The sequence below is a fragment of the Haemaphysalis longicornis genome, unplaced genomic scaffold, assembly GCF_048455015.1.
Source record: "Haemaphysalis longicornis isolate Haplotype H1 unplaced genomic scaffold, Haemaphysalis longicornis Haplotype H1 scaffold_3, whole genome shotgun sequence".
NCBI classification, from domain to species: Eukaryota; Metazoa; Arthropoda; class Arachnida; order Ixodida; family Ixodidae; genus Haemaphysalis; species Haemaphysalis longicornis.
Genome location: NW_027526335.1, coordinates 12,539,037 through 12,555,547, shown reverse-complemented (window position 1 = coordinate 12,555,547; position 16,511 = coordinate 12,539,037). Strand labels below are relative to the sequence as shown.

Genomic DNA, 16,511 nt, shown 5'->3' with positions numbered 1-16,511 from the left:
TGCCACTGGTAGTCGTATACAGACAGTAATGGGTAGCGAAAACCCATGGTCTCCACCTAAAGCTTCTACGACTACGGCAAACCATTTCACCGAAGCTGAAATGAACCTTGGCAACTGCAGAGAAAACCTGCACAATGTGAAAAGTAAGTTTATACCCCCCCCCCCCAAAAAAAACTGCACTCAACCAAAGTCGAGTGCAGTTTTTACATCTTGCATACCTCTAAACCTGGTTCACTGTACACAATTTGCCCTTAATGTTACACCTGGTGTAACATTAAGAGACAAGAGAGCGGGGTGGGTCAGGGAACAAACACATGTTGACATACTAGTAGAAATTAAGAATGGACGTGGGCAGGGCATGTAACGCTAAGACAAGATATCTGTTGGTCATTAAAACAGAATGGACCCCTAGAGAAGACAAGCGTGGCAGCAGGCGGCAGAAAGTTAGATGGTCAGATGAGACCAAGAAGCTTGCAGGGATAAATTGGTCGAAGTTAGCACAGGACCGGGATAATTGGAGATTAATGGAAGAGACCGTTGCCCTGCAGTGGGTGTAGATAGGCTGGTGATGACGACACAATTTGCAACTTTGCAGATCTTTGTTGGGGAGAGTTTACAAGGCAGTAAAACTTTTTTCCACACTTTGCATTTGTTGCAGCACTTTTATTCCCACCACCTAATTTACCAACGGAGGGCAGTAAGCTAGACCATTTCGTTAAAAAAAAAGACGTGCTACACAACTTGTCCCTGATGTTCACTACTCCCAGAGTACGTTGGCATTTCAGCCTGTATTATGCACCTCGCACAGCGCGTGTGTTGCAGTCTACAAGAATCCCGGGCTGTCTCCACTTACACAAAACCTGGGGAGGGGCGAAACATGCAGTGTTAAGTATTCTTGGTGCCTTGGCGTTTTTGCCAACGGAGATTAAACCATTGGGGGTAGAGGTTGGGGCTATACAGCTTTGCTGTACAATCCTCGCGTCTCTGAAGCACTAACTGTTCAAGCACGAGGCATAAACAACTGTCCCAGTGTTTTTTAGTATGCGTTACAAAGCGTTCTAGTGTGTGGCATAAACGAGTGTTCCAGCATTTTAGTACCATAGCTACGTGAGATGACAATTATGACACCGACGACATAAGACGCCGACAGCCCGAGCCCCTTAGGGGCTTAGAAGCCTTAGCCCCTAAAGGAACGGACCACACGTAGACAGGCTGGGGCCCCAGCATGTTTTATTGTGCATGGCACAGGCTTAACGGTAGGACTTCTGGTATCTGGCACGAGCACCCGGTCCGCCAAACTTCTTGGGCTCGCAGCGCCTGGGGTCAGCCACCAGCAGAGTGCGGTCGTACTGGATCAGGGTGTCCTTGATCTCCTTCTTGGACTGCTCATCCACGTCTGGGAGAGGAAAGAGGGGGGCAATGCCTTTTAGCCACAGAACCCTGTTCACTGCAGCACAGAACACAAGCTTCTTCATGCATGCATGCCACGGGCCCCCATAAAGAAGACTTATTCCAGTCAACATTCTGTGTGAACTGCTCCCGAGCACTCTTGGCCATGAATCGAAGCAAGACCAGGCTGTCTCCTCTGAGTGGGCATTGAGCCGTCGTCAGCAAGCGGCATCTGGCTACCCCGCAGATATCACCCAGAGAGCCGTTCGGCTTGGAAAATGTCAGAAGCGGGACCATAACCATAGACAAAGGCAGGCTTTGGACGTATAGTATCATAATTACAGCTAAATGAAAGGTTAACCAAATCAAACCAAGACTTCACCAGGCGAAGCAAGTCGCAGCCATATTTTTTAAATGATTGGCATGTTTGGTATTGATAAAGATACATTTTCTAATCTAGGTAACAGCAGCATACAGGATCCAGCTCGAATTACAACGATGCAAATATTTTTTTTCTTCTAGAAGGCATTTCAGAGGCACTCCCTGCCCCCCTCTGACCATCTGGCAGCCAGACATAAATGGGAAAGCACAGAAGACTCTCCTTTCATGATGCATATAGAAGGCAGCAGTGTAACTTTCATCTCCAAAGACTAAGTGTTTGCTTATACTTTCAGGCTCAATTGTTATAACCAGTTTATTTACTATATGACACGACCAGATCTTTGGGGTTGTGACTAGAATATCTAATCGAATGATGCAACCAGTACTGTCATTAAGCGGGGTTGACTCTAATCTGGAATAAGGGCCTATTGGCTGGGGACTCCACAAGTTCAGACTAAAGCAAAAAGGTGGCAAGGGACAATAAATATTAACAGCCAATCGCAACGAAAATTTACCTGCCCCAAATTCTGTTTCAATGTGAAGTATGCACCACTAATTTTTCTCGTGACTGAATTTTAAACTCCATACATGCGCAGTATTTTTACTACAAGCGTTTGAAAACACACTGCACCAGCCAACGCAGCACCTAGCGAGGTGTCGCTACAACTAGTCACCACTGGAGTGAATGAACTTCCAAATGCGACAGAGTCAGGGCCACCGTCGTCTCTTCTCAATAGACCTTTTACAAGCAACCTCACGCAAGTATGCAGCGTAATTCATGCCTCTTTCTGAAATGCTAGAAGCAGCCCTGGACTGCCACAACGGAGAGAGCAAATTCAAAAAGGGCAAGGGAGCAAGTCGACACGAGGCGATACGCCATTATCGAGTGAGCGAGGAACTATGGCTTTGCATTTCGCTTATTTCACTATCACCTGAGAAGACATTCGATTTCATTGTTGCGATGGTGGCAGCAGGCCCTCGACCGAGTCTACAAGTACACGAGATGCGAGTATGTGGATGCGAGACGATATGCTGCTGTTAAGGCCGGTTGGGTGTGGAACGGGTGGGCAATTGTGCAATGATCTGCATCGAGTGGCCAGTCGACTCGGAGTATGCAAGACAATACGCGAAAACGAGTATATGGCAGTTACATGGCACACTGGATGGGAATTGTTTCTGTTCGACCAATTCCGTTAAAAAATAAATCACTGTTGCCAACATTGTGGTCAGGGGTCAGAAAAAAAAAAAAAAAAAATACTAAAAATTTGGCACAACTACCCTGCTAAGAGGAATTAAACTCCCCATTAAAAACAAAAATTTGAATACAATTCTGTATTTTTGACAATATGCATTGAAGCCAAAGTTGTACCCCCTAGCGGGCCTGTGTTGGCGCTTTCGCTAGCATTTTTGTTTTACTTTTCTCATAAATGCAGGGTGGTGATTTGCCCAGTGTGTGCACCCAACAAGTACTGCTTATGTACCCATTCCCTAACTGCGAGCTTCACCACAATGCCTCACGATGCCAGTGTGTTTTTTACTGGACAACCACAGGTGTGTCTCAGCCGCTCTAAGTGAAGCATTAATGGCTGCACTGACTTCCTAACACCTTTGTTTGCCGGTTTTCAATAAATGGACCATTCAAATCACCTGCAATTAGTGCTGTCTTGTAGCAAGCAAGTCTGCCAACCGCGCCCCCTAAATTCCCAACTAACAGCACTTCCCAGTGGTCATAATGGCCGCCCTCTTTCCAGTTTCGGCTCAGAAAGAAAAAGAAAAAAAAAAAAAAAAAAAAGCAAAATTTGATTTTTGGTTGCAATACAGTGACGCATACTTTGGTCTTTAGATTTTGCACTTTGTGTGTTTTAAAAGTAGACTCTCAATAAACGGAACTTAAAGGGACCGAAAAAATTAGTTGTTTACTGAGATAGATGTGTGAAAGTGCCAATTTACGTGCGTACACTCTCTTAACTCTTTCGGGACCGCTCCATAGGCCATCGATCACATATGATCGATGGTTTCACGAGCCTGCAGAATACAAATTTTCGCTCGATGGAACACCTAGCGACATCTAGGAGATAGTTTGAAAACTATAGTTTTCTCTTTTGTGAAGTTTCTTTTTTTATCGCCAGGCGGCAACGCATCAGATATTTTATTCTGACGGGCAGTGGTTTCGAATGTAAACAAACATGGCGTCATACTCGCGCGAGCGCGATAAGAAATCCGCCTCATCTCGTCTTGCATATCTTCACCTTCTACTGTGGATTTTAATGATGAGAGTGGCAGTGAAGAGTCGGAATGCGGCTTTAGAGATCGGATTTCAGCTCAAGTGAGGATTCAGATGTCGATCAGCCTGGAACATCAAATCGCGCTCAAAGGTGGGTGTTGGTTTCGGTTTCAATTGTCTCTGGAGTAGGTATGTGCGCTTGAAATATGTTCTGGCTGGTTTATATTTGTTCGCTAGGGTGTTAACTACCTATGGTGGTGATCTCCTGCCACCATCTCAGAAAGGGATCAAGTTTTCGCCGAGACGAAAGCCCGGCGTGTACCTGGGCGATGACGTAGCCATGGCCCTAGTGCCAAAGAGATCACGCACAAAACAAAAAACCAGTTACACCTAGCTGCATCAAACTTTCGCGATGAAGAAACAAAGCATTGTGTTAGATTTTGTATATCCTGAAATAATTTTATTCTTTTTTAATATTTTTATATTTACGCTTTTTTCTATCTTTTTCTGTAGTTTTTTTACAAAGTTCTTACTTTAAGATTTTTTCATGGTTCTATCGTCAGTGTTGAAGTAAAACTTGGTATTGTATGTCAAAGAACATATAATTTGCTGCATTTTGGTATATGCTAAGGTAGGATGGTGCCTTTGCTTTATGTAATAAAAAATTTGTAGCGAGACCTCACTTTTTCATCACTTTTTCGGGCGGTCCCGAAAGAGTTAATAACATTTCACGGAACTAAACACTAGAAGGTGAATGTAGCCGATACCGTATACGCCTCGAGCGCGGCCTGTAGGGGCGCCACTGAAATCCCCCTAGCGGCCCGTTTCGAAAGCAGGCGCGGGAGTCCCTGGCCCGCTCCCCCCTGTCGCCGTTGCTTTTGGGGCTCGTTCAAGACAGCGATTTACCATTTGTCCGCGTTCGAAATACCGAATAACGTGGAGCAGGCACTCTGTTTGCAAGCCTGGTGTGTTCCCGAGAGTATAAACGTTTATGACGCGATCTTAGAAAGATCTATATGAGCGCCGGGCGTGTGTCACAGGCCGGCGTCCCAAAGCCAGCATTTGCATGCAGCTGATTGCAATTCCGCTGCCCTGAAATTTAGTGGCAGTGTCTCCGTAAGCAGTGTTTCCTCCGATGGTCATGTTGCGGCCATACACACTATGATGTAAATCGACTTTGTGCACTATAAAATCCAGCGGAGCACTCATACCTGACAGCACGCAAGTTACGCCTGCCAATATCACAGTATCACATATCAGATATTGGTCAGTACCCTGAACAAGCCAATGCGGCATAAATTTCGCAAACATTGTACCAAAGAAGTACGATGGATAATGCAAAAGTACACTCCGGAGTCAGCACATGGCGACAAATTTAATGCTGGGTCGTCTTGTCCCGAGGTGAGCGCTCGCTATAAGATTCATCTCTTACATTTATCCTCCACGAGAAGCGCGAAGATGGGCTTATAGAGTAATCCGCGTCCGCGACCAAACCCTTCTTCGAAACATCGTCGTATGACACAGGGAGACTGCAGAATCTAGCATAAACCGAAATCAGATACCCTTATCAGATACGAAACTCTTCCAACGAGCCCGTGTGTACGAGATTTCGGCGCACCTTAAGGATCTCCAGGTGGTCAAAATTAATCCGGAGCCCTCCACTACGGCATGCCTCATCGTCTCCGTTGCGTCGGCGCGTTAAACCCTGCAATCAATCAATCAACTCCTTCAACGACACCTCGTACTTCTTGTGAACTGCTTACCCTGTATTCCTAAAAAAAATGCGTCCGCCGAATGATCAGCCGTTCGTTGAAGGCAAAAAACAAACGAAAAGTGAACACGCAGCTTGTGTGTGTGATTAATAAAACGTTCTTTCGTTGATTTCGCTCCGCATTTGTAAACGACAGTTGAGCGTCCTCCTCCTCCTCCCCCCCCCGTTCCATGTCTAGCGAAATATCAGTGCATTTCGCATATAGTTGGTCATGTGAATACTACCTCGCTCAAACAAACGTCTTTAGCATTTCAGAAGCTGGACTCGGTTTTTTTTTTTATTCTCGTACGACTATTCTATTTATTCCTGACTTGCAGACCATTCATTTTCCCGTGGTTTCATTAACATATATCTTGGTTCATGCATAAGGCATGAGTGGGCACATATCTGACAATGCATAGCCTTTGAGTGTACTTAACATTTTCGCGTGGTTTATATTCCCATAAAAGGCACGAGTTTTTGTACGCTATTGGGTTATCACATCCCCGAAACATATTTTTCTACGACGTACATATTCGAAGCAAAGCCGCATGTGTTGTCTGCGCTGCAAAACGAACCAACCTAGCTCTTACAGTGCCAATATCAAGTCTAAACGAGGTGACAATAAATAGAATTCACTTGTGCTGACGTGTTCGAAGGTGACAGCGGTGATATGCTGCTGCCGTCGTCGACGCCCGCAAGAGCGGCCAAGAACCGCGCAGAACCGCCTCCCCGGGTAGCTCTTACTGGCGTTCGAGCGCTCTACCAAGACGCAGCTGTTTTTTTTTAAGCGTCCTAAACGTGCAGTTAGCTTACAGACGTCACCTTAACAAGTTGTTTAGTGCGCGGAAAGGCAAAGAGAAGCGAAAGAGAACCAAAACACTGCATGACCGCCTATCAGTCGCGCAGCGCTAATCCCGCAAACGCCGCGGAGAAGCGGCGGCAGGCGGCGCAGCGATCGCGAATCTCGAGGCGTATAAACCGGATTATAGGTCGACCCCCTACCTTGAGGTGGGAAAAGTTGACAAAAAAAAAAAATTCGGCACAGAAGCGCACTCACAATGTCTATATTTTCGACGCCCGTCCGCCACTGCCACTCACTATGCCTGCCGAAGTCACTAGTCCGAGCTCTCAGAGTCGTTCGAGGATGACTGCTTCGCACTGTCATCTTCCATGCCATCAGGCGCGTTGCTGATGGAGCACTTCCTGAACGCTCGTGTAGCCATGTTGTCGGGCAGCGACTGCCCAGAGAAGGACACCCAGCTTGACACGGTCGCAACCGGCCCGTATAGGTCTTTTTGTTGTCGCCGGCTATCCACTCATTGTACAGTTCGCGGAGCCGGTCCGCGCATGGCCTCCAGAGCGATCGTGAGCGAAGTTCCCGGACGAAGTTCCCGGACGAAGTCCGCCACTTTGTTCTCAAACTCGGGTTGCACCGCTTGACGTCCACAGAACGATCGGTTTCGGGGGTTGCACGCGCACAGCTTGGCTTTCTGGCCCCGCCAGTACCGCACACTTTCCTCTGAAATGCCTAACTGGCGTTACGCCACCATATTCCCATTCTGCTCGGTGACTCAATTGCCGTCAGCTTAAACGCCGCGGTGAACTGGCGTCGACTGCCGCCACTCATCTCGGAACAGAGACGTACAGAAATGTACGCACGCGCGCGTAATAGACGAGTAAAAGACGAAAAACTACAGAAAAGCGAAATCAAATAAAGGCCTGATAGAGCGAGAGAGCAGTCCGACACGAATGCCGATGGCGATTGGCGACGGACTACGCTTGCACATTGTCGCCAGACAACGATTTACATTCTGCCAATGACCGCTATATAAGACGAGGGGTGACTTTAGTGCGGATTTTTTTTGAAAAAAACTCGACCTATATTCCGGTTTATACGGTAGTTCTTGTGAAAGCAAGAAAACTACAAGAGGTTTAGGCACTGTATTCACAAAGTTGATTTGGCAACAATGAATCGCTGTGCACTACAAAATGCATCAGTTATTTTTGTTTGAGTCCTTGCAACTGCAGCTCGACGGAGGGTAGAGGCCTCAATTTTGTGAGTGCTTAGGAGCCACGGAGTTTAAAACACGGCAACGCGGTGATGAAGCGCGAATAGCACCACAATGGAATGAACGAGGCGGCAGTAGCCGAGACCATATGGCAGTTTTTGCAGTCCAAAAAAGAACCAATTGTAATTCACAACAGGATGCTTCTCAGGGTGGCCATTTCTACTTATATGTGGACAGGGCCTATAACTACAGATTCCACATCACTCTTTTGGCTTGTATTTTTATAGGTGCCCACTTGCTTCTGGGGCTGCAACTGAGTGCGCAAGTGCGGTTTTCTTAACCAGCCTGCCTTGACATGCAGTTTTCCTTTTGAAATGCAACACAAAGTACAGCACGCCGTCCTAAAATTTGGATATGCTGTGAGGCAGAAAAAAATGGCACAATAAAAAGCCCAACCATTAGTTTTCAAAAGAGAAGTCGCGCTGCGTGGTAAACTCAGACTTTTACTTCAAAGCAAACAACTAAAGCCAACAACACGATAAGCTTATTTCTAGGCAAAAAAAGGCAGTAAGTAAGCTTACACTTCTGGTAGTAGGCGACCAGGGCCTTGGAAATGGCTTGTCGGATGGCTGCACAAGAAAAAAAGGTGACCGTAATTAAAACAACAATTCACCTGGAAGGAAAAAGTTTCACTTGCAGAAATGAAGCTCAACCCTGACATGAAGCTCAACCCTGACACCACATAGTCGTGACACTGCTGCGTGTTCACTGCAACTGTTTTCCTAAATCAAGTGCGCCGAATTGGTTGGAGTCACGGTGAAGATTTATGGGCACAATGAAGGGTGCTGAAACAGCTCTTGACGGAACAACTTGTCAGTGCCCAGCACAACAGCTTAGGCTATTAAGAGCACGCCGTAGTGAAGGGCTGCAGAGTGATTCAGACCACTGCGACAGTCAGTCCTTGCGACAGGCTCCTCAAGACAGTCCTTTGGCTAACAGGTTTTGAGGATGGCATCTAAAAGGCTGTATCGGTGACGTTTCATTTACAGCCTTTCGTTTTCTGGGCTCTGTTGTGAAATGGCAGGAGTTGAGCTTGTGAGTTGGGAGTGATGACCAAGTTGTGCCTCACTCATCAGCCTGTGGGCCCTCTGGTTACCGAGGTTGCCTGCGCGACCTTGCACCCACTCGATAATGGTTCAGATGCCGGTCTCAGAGTTTGGGCCCGCATGCCATTTTGACTTAAGGGGGAACGTGGCTTTCAAAATCAACTTTTTTATTTCTTCGTGGATTTTGATGAAAATTGGCACAACAACTGGAAATGCTTCTGTGATAACACCATAAAAATTTCAAAGTAATATTTTGAAAACTTTTTTATGTATTAAATTTTCTTTCTGTTCCGCTTGTACCGAGCTTGAGCGGCTTATAAAACACGATAGAAAACTTGTTCGAAGTGCTTTGCATTCCCAAATGAATGGACGAGGTCGTGACAGTTTTAGAATTTTTTTTTTAGAAAACAATGTCTTTTAGTTTTCATTTTTTTAGAGGTTAATGTGCAACAGGCATGTCAACTGTGAACGATTATTTGAATAAATAAATCACAAAAAACAAATCTGGAAAACGAAGAGTGTCACGACCTGAACAGTTCATCACGGAATGTAATACAAGAAACGGAATTAAAATAGACCCAGCGGTCACGAAGAAATCCCTGGTACAAGCGACACAGGTGGCAAAAAAAACTGTTTTGAGAAAACGGCTTCTGAAGTTGCAACATAGGTTTCACATATCAAAAGTCGTCACGGTTGTAGCCTTTCATGTCCTTTTGAACATGGGGCTTCTGGAAGGCCTTGCCTTGAAATTGGAGTGCCTTTTACAGCCTTTCTCTTTCCAGAAAACATCATTTTCAGCTACTCCGTGAAGAGTACATACCCCCCTTTGCAGACCAAATGGAGGGGGAGATGGGTTTCAATGGGCTTTCAATGCAAAGTAGGTTAGCTGGTTGGCTGTATCGCACTGGACAACCTCCTTTTGCAGTGTTGTCACCATGGCAACAGGTTAAGCATTTTTTTTACTTAAATTTGAACATTTTTGGCTTTTTTTTATGTTTTATCTTGCCTGGCACAGCAACTTAGTACTCATACGTGCAGGTGTTCATTGCCAAAAGTTTGCATACCACAAGGATGAAAATTAGCTACTTTGAAGCTTGGTAGAGTATTCTGCATAACTCCCAACTTCAATGCAAGAGCATATTTTTTTACTACTTTGGACATTCAAGGCACCCAATATTTCTCGCAGCACAGCCAGTATGCCCTAAGCAATGGTATCAAAAATTTCCCTAAAAAAATCACTGTTAAATGCTGCCACAGTAACGTACATTTTTAACGCAGAGAGCATATTTTTATTCCTATATTACTAACTCAAACCTGTTTGCATGAAAATTACAAGTGCACGGGAAATGTTGCGCAAGAAAGGCGATATGGCTCGCGCGCATCGCAGCGCACGCTTACCGCGACATATCGAACTTTGATTATACCTGATATGGCTTGTCAGGTTGCTTTTAAGATTAAATCTAATGTCGCAGGCATTAATTACAAGTAATGGCGTTCAATCGTAACCGGTTGCCTAGTCATGTGATGCTCCAATGCGCGTCGGCTATGCCGTGCGCGCCGCAGCGTCTGACGCGTCGACTGTTTCTTTCTCAAGGCTAGCGAGCCCACAGTCAAAACACAGCAATAACTAAGCGTGTAAACATCGCAAATCCGACTAAAAGTTCACTTCACGAACCGCTATCGCAAGCGCGCACACCGCGTCACCCTCCGGGGTCTGGCGACGGTAGAGTCCCGCGCACCACGAAGCGTTCGATGACCTCCGCCTTTCGAGCCACACAACTTCCCGTAATCTGGCTCGTTATCTCTGGCATTCCCATCGCGATAACGTCCGTGTTGAATACCACAGATTGAACAGAAACTCGGCCGAGCGAAGCGGCGAAAATGAACTCAACCCGCTCGCTACGCAGCTCAGGCGGCCGCCATCTTGCGTTGCGCCCGCGACATCCAATCAGCAGGGTCGTCGTTCTGCGCCCCGACCGGAGGACCAATAGCGCTTCAGCATCTATTTCTAGCTTCGTTTGTGCGTCGTTTCTTTTCTGCCGTTTGTGCGTTTGTGAATGAACGAAGATAAAAGAGACGAGCGGAACCGGAAAGACGATCTCTCGGCCGATCTAACCATATCAAAATGGCCGCGCCCGGTGGCACCGTTGCGGAGATAGAGCGCTCCGAAAATTGCCGTTTTTTCGCCCTTTTGCGCTGATAGTTTGTCACCGCGCCTGACAAAAGTATTTTTTTTGTGCCACTTTGCGACGCTTTTCAGCGTAAAAACTTTGCAGGCGCACAGAATAGGAAACATAGAAGCCGAATATGTGGGTTTCAAAAAAACGATGTTTTGGTCATTTTTCCGAAGTTGAAAGCCGCGTCCCCCCTTAATGTGCCATGGTGTAGCGTTGTGGAGGTCCCTAAGGTCTCAAATTGCCCTATTGCAGTCCAAATAAATGTTAATTTCTTTAAATTTGTCAAGCTCCATGCCGATTACCTTTCGGGCAAACTGAGTACCTTCAAGGATGGCATGAAGCTCTAGCTCTGTTGTTGCTAGCTCTTTTCGTAGTTCAAGCACACAGGTGCTGTGTGCACTAACACGCAACTGTTCCCGTTGCAGCAAAGCAACCACAAAAGGAAACCCACACTCTTGTGCACAGCAGCACAACGTCTTAAGCACTCCACCTATAAGCAAACGACCACATGTTCCCTGCAATCCCCGACTCCTACATGCTCAACAGAATACTGACCTCTATAGCACGTTCAGCTCTGACCACTGCAAAATAACACTGTTTGCAAGCCAAGCTGTGCTTATCATTGCATGTTATCACTCTGCTTACAATCAAGCTTATTAAGAACTGAGATATGTGTGGATATCCATTAACCAACACTTTTTTTTATAAAAAGAAGTGTCACAAGTATTTCAGGAATCCCCACTATCCGAAGGGCCAAAAGCTTAAAACCATTCGCATACCTCAATTCCCAGTAAACTAACTAGATGAGAATGAAAACTCCCCTTCCCTGCAAAAAATTAAATACCAGTCCCATGCTGCACTTGGCTCATTCAAATTTGTTTACCTTGAGCTCGTGCATAATACTTTCAAATGCAGTATGGTGCAGACAGCCACAGCAGTTTGATTACTGGTTCTGTTGCTTCCAAACTCAAAACTGATTGCTTCTTACTCATTTCCATAGAAACATGTTTGCACTTTCCCAGAAAAGCTGTCACAAGAACTGCGGCCAGATGCGGAACAATGCCCTTTCTTCTGCCAGCAGGGATAATAAAACTACCTCACCAGCACCAACGTCACCTCAAATGTCAGTTAGTTTTCTCGACATCGACTCAACCTTACCACCAAGGTTGGAGTCCTCTACTACGGCATGCTCACGTCAACCTCAAAGGAGATACGCTCTAGGAGAACATCACGCACTTCATGCATCGAAACCTGACCCACCGTAAATCTGGGCCACGTTACCGCCGCCCTTGACGCGAATCCGGATGTCCACACCGGCAAAGCGCTCCTTGCCCAGCAGCAGGATGGGCTCGAGCAGCTGCACGAAGAACAGCACACGTTTTAGGAGGTGCCAACAAGGTGGCAACCCAACAAAGAGAAAATACTCTGCCCATTTATTGCAAAACACAAACACGACTGTGGAGCACAATTACTCAGATCATATTCTGAACAAGCTGTCTAAAATCTTGCACCCAAGAAGGATGTTTTGTCCCTCTTTGCAACCGTAGTGGAAAAGCGCGAAATGTCAGGCATGCACTTTGAGACAGTGGGGGGTTCAAATCCCACTGGTGGAAGCTCTTCATTGTCTTTTTATACCCGCAAATGAGCCTACTGAAGTGCACTCGGGCTTCCCAAATCGCACTTTGGCTGCACGATGCTAAACGATAAAATAAAGTGCCTTTGGCCATGATGCTAGTGACGACAGCTGGCGTAAATATTCCGCAAAATTACTTGAAATCCCCACTCCTTGTCAAGTAAGAAACAATTTAAACACTTCAGTATGTTTACATTGTTCAACGCTGCAACTGGTGCATCTCACAAGTCCACAAAAAAGAGTCAGGATGCCAACTAAACACTGGCGGTCACAGTTTAACTGTTATACATTCGCTGAACAGCGAATCACAGCAGCATTATTGTCAAGGGAAAATTATCAGATAGTGTGGATTATAACAGAAAAGGCTGAAATGGGACATCCAACCACAAAACTACAACAAACCGCCTATGTGAACGCCGTAGAGATCAGCCATCATACAGCAAGACCCCCACCAGGAGGTGCTGGCACATCATTTGGTCAAGAGTTGTTTTTCGTTGCTGCGTCCCTTTTTGCAAAACTAACTCAACAATGTATGCACGCTTAACTTCTAACATAGTTATATCCACCTAAATGCTCCATGGTATGTTATCTTTCCCGATTTTCAGACCCATGCTGAACAGACAACTCACTTGGCGAGCCGGCCAAGGTAAAATGTGTTGTGTTAAGCTGGCTAAAATGTGAAGCTAGCGGCATCTGCCACTGGTGAAGACACTGCGCGGCGTGATGCAATCGGAATTTCACTGCACAGCTACAGAATAAATTGCGGCCACTATAATTTCATCCATCAGGTGCCACTACCCCTTTCATGCTGTCCGGCTTGCTTTTCACTGCGACATTACCTGGTCGCTCCCCCGAGCTTGCCGCAATGGGCCGCTTTTCCTCCAATGCTCACTCTGTGCCCAAGTGACATTTTAGCAGAGTACACACCATGGAAATGCACTTAAATGTGCCCGTTTGACACGGATAAAAATTCATCACATGGCATGTGAACCACATTTTCCCCCTTGAATGCAATTTGCAACAAAACCTTAGTTGCTAGAGACAAATGGGATAAGCGTCCGCTGTGGTGGAGCTCAGCGACCGCTCCTTATCTGCCATTGGAATTCAACTTCAGCATCTGCACCTGTGGTGCTAACGAGGAATCCGCAGAAAGATCACAGCCCGGAACATGGCGTCGGCAGGGAACTGCAAAAGGGGCACTTGCCCCACCCCCCAAACCGGACCAGACTCCCCTTTACCTCAGCCCTACTACTCCATTCGTGCTTGCTTATTTTTCCAATTTTGAGCTGAAATAGGTGACCAGAAACTTTCCTGAAGGATCACGGCGACCACATGAGTTTCTTTAGAGGCAACACAAGTAGACACCACTAACGTCGGGGCGCCTTTAGCGTGCAAATTGTACCCCTAGCACTTTTCCTGAGAAACCGAAGTTTTCGCTTCGCACGAGTTCGGTACCTACCTTGTCCATCCCCAGATTAGCTAGCTATGTCTTAGTTATTTGTTAACAACCCCCTTGCCTAACGGCACGTGCTGAGCCACTCAAGGGCCATGTCCAAAGTGTTCGAAAGGTTGGCTTCTGTGCATTTGCTGCAGCAAAGCATTCTGATAGGAACCTGCTGCTTGGAGCTGGGACCTACATTTACGCACAGTTTTGCTAAATCTGCATGGACATGACTGCAAGGAACGAGGTATTCCTGTATATGATCATTCGTTCGGACTTTGCGGACATTTACAGTTTTTAACACAGAAGGCTAGAGGGACCCTTTCTCATCAACAAAATCAATTCATCCGTCAATTTCAGGGTGCTTAGATGCCCGCTCTTCGTTTTGCAACCCAGGTGACAGCCCCTGGGTGTGTGTGATTGAAAGCATTTGCTGACTGCATTGGTGATGAATTCTTTTGGCACACATCCCAATATCGGCCACGCTCAGCAAACGGTCAACATGTTCACCGAGACGACATGTCATCCCGATTGAACGCTCTAACACAATTTGGCATGCGAGAACGTGGCTTCGTTTGACAGTGTGCGGCGACAGACTGCCTGGACTCTGCATGCTTCATCTGCCTTGTGAAAAAAAATTTGAAAAGGTTAGGCAAAGAGCGCTCCCAGAGAGCGTTTTGTGATGCGTGCCTGCAGACGCACAGTGCTTATATTTATGAATGAGTGGTTGAAACATCTTTTGCACAAAGCAAATACCAATTTTTTGCAATCTTGCCCAACATCATTTAATTTTACATGGTTATCTAATGGGCGCAAGACAACTGTTTCAAGGACCTGTGCCGTCGATCGTTGAATAAAATGTTGCCGTTATGTAACGCAGTGATTTCTTGTGACGTATAAGTGGAGGAGAAAGGATGCTGGATTTCTGACGGTAATTCTACCGGTTGCCGGGATAATAGACACTACCTAAAAAAAGTGTCGCCACTACAAAGCAGTAACAGCTCTATCGAAGTAGCGAGCTGGGGAGGGGCCCGGGGTGGCTGCCCAGAATGGCATACCGGCAGCGCGTTAATGCTGTAACTAAACAGGTAGTTGTCCTCCCCGGTACATGGCGTCGAACCGATTTCATGCTTGGTGCTGCACTCACCAGCTCTCTTGTATCGCGCGATCAGTGTTCAATGAAACTTACCTTGTAACGCAGAGTCAGTGGCTCGATGTTTTCCAACGGCCGGCCGTTGACTTTGAGCAATCCATTGCCTCGTTTACAATACGCCACGGCAGTGGCAGTTTTCTGCAAAACGATTCCGTTCCATAGCTATTAGTGTCAGCTCTCAGGTACCAACCAACACACTGCGGTCGGGCCCCTCCGTCGCTGTCGCTCGGTTCTGGCCAGCAGTCTAGAAGCGAACAAGCGACAGCGACGCAGCGGCCCGGCAGCAGTGTGGGCAACAGCCAAAACTACGAGTCCACTGTAAGCTACCGAGTTACGCTTGTCGCGCCGTTCACAAAAATTGCTCCATGTGGTACTACCCCTTTAGATGTCACTAGGCAGTTCAACACGGGGCACGCACGTGTGCCGCCAAGATATCGAATCGGCCGTTACAGCAGCGGCACAAACGACATGCAACGTTTGGTCAATGCAGCACCGCCAAGAGTAACGGTGATTACATGAAGCATCATTAAACGACACCGACACAAAGCAAACAGAAATAATAGTGTTAAATTTTGCTCGCCGGAGGCGTTAGGCTTACGCTTACCTTCCTACCGAATACTTGAACCGACTGTATCGCTTCCTTTGTGGTGCTGGAAAAAAAAGACAGGTACGGTATAACAGGCTACCTTCACACAGGTGCCACAACAGCACGGAGCCTTAGTGGGCCAAGAAAATTACTTACACTGCCATTTTGCTAGCAAGCAGACCTAAACGTGGTCCGTCCACGAAGGAACCAAAAGAGAAAGGACAGCGGAACTTGGCTCTCGCGTTGATCTCGCGGAATCTCGACCAAACAAGATCCAAATCCAAACGTCTAGTCGTAGTCGAAGTCCTAGGACGTGAGAGCTAGATCGTCGAAATCGCTAAATCTAACGAAAATTTTACGCAATTAAACCAAATAAACCAGTCATGAACTAACTAAAATGGTTTTTCTACACAATCTAACTGCAGTTATTTGCCCAATCGGCCGTACTTCCAGTACGGCCTCTGCAACCACAACGAGAATCGAACGAGAATCGAAATGTCGGTTCTCGTTGTGGTTGCTTCCGTTGCTTCCAACGTTTTTAGATTATACCCCTGTCACACGGGCACTTTCAATCGCGATTGAAGTGAATCGCGATCGAGTTTTCGAGCGCGCTCGGCGTACTGCCGCTGCTACACGGCACGTTTCAATCGCGATTGAGA

At 46.6% G+C, this 16,511-nt stretch overlaps 1 protein-coding gene across 1 annotated transcript; it reads right to left on the bottom strand.

Annotated features, from left to right (window-relative positions):
• Nucleotides 1-1,213: 1,213 nt before the first annotated feature.
• Rps16 (ribosomal protein S16) lies at nt 1,214-16,142 on the bottom strand. Its single transcript, XM_077702384.1, has 6 exons — nt 16,009-16,142; nt 15,871-15,916; nt 15,303-15,404; nt 12,300-12,396; nt 8,338-8,385; nt 1,214-1,396 (listed from the first exon to the last, which is right to left on the bottom strand). The coding sequence occupies exons 1-6, from the start codon at nt 16,014-16,016 to the stop codon at nt 1,251-1,253; spliced, it is 447 nt and encodes a 148-aa protein (XP_077558510.1). The 5' UTR covers nt 16,017-16,142; the 3' UTR covers nt 1,214-1,250.
• Between the last annotated feature and the right edge of the window lie 369 nt (nt 16,143-16,511).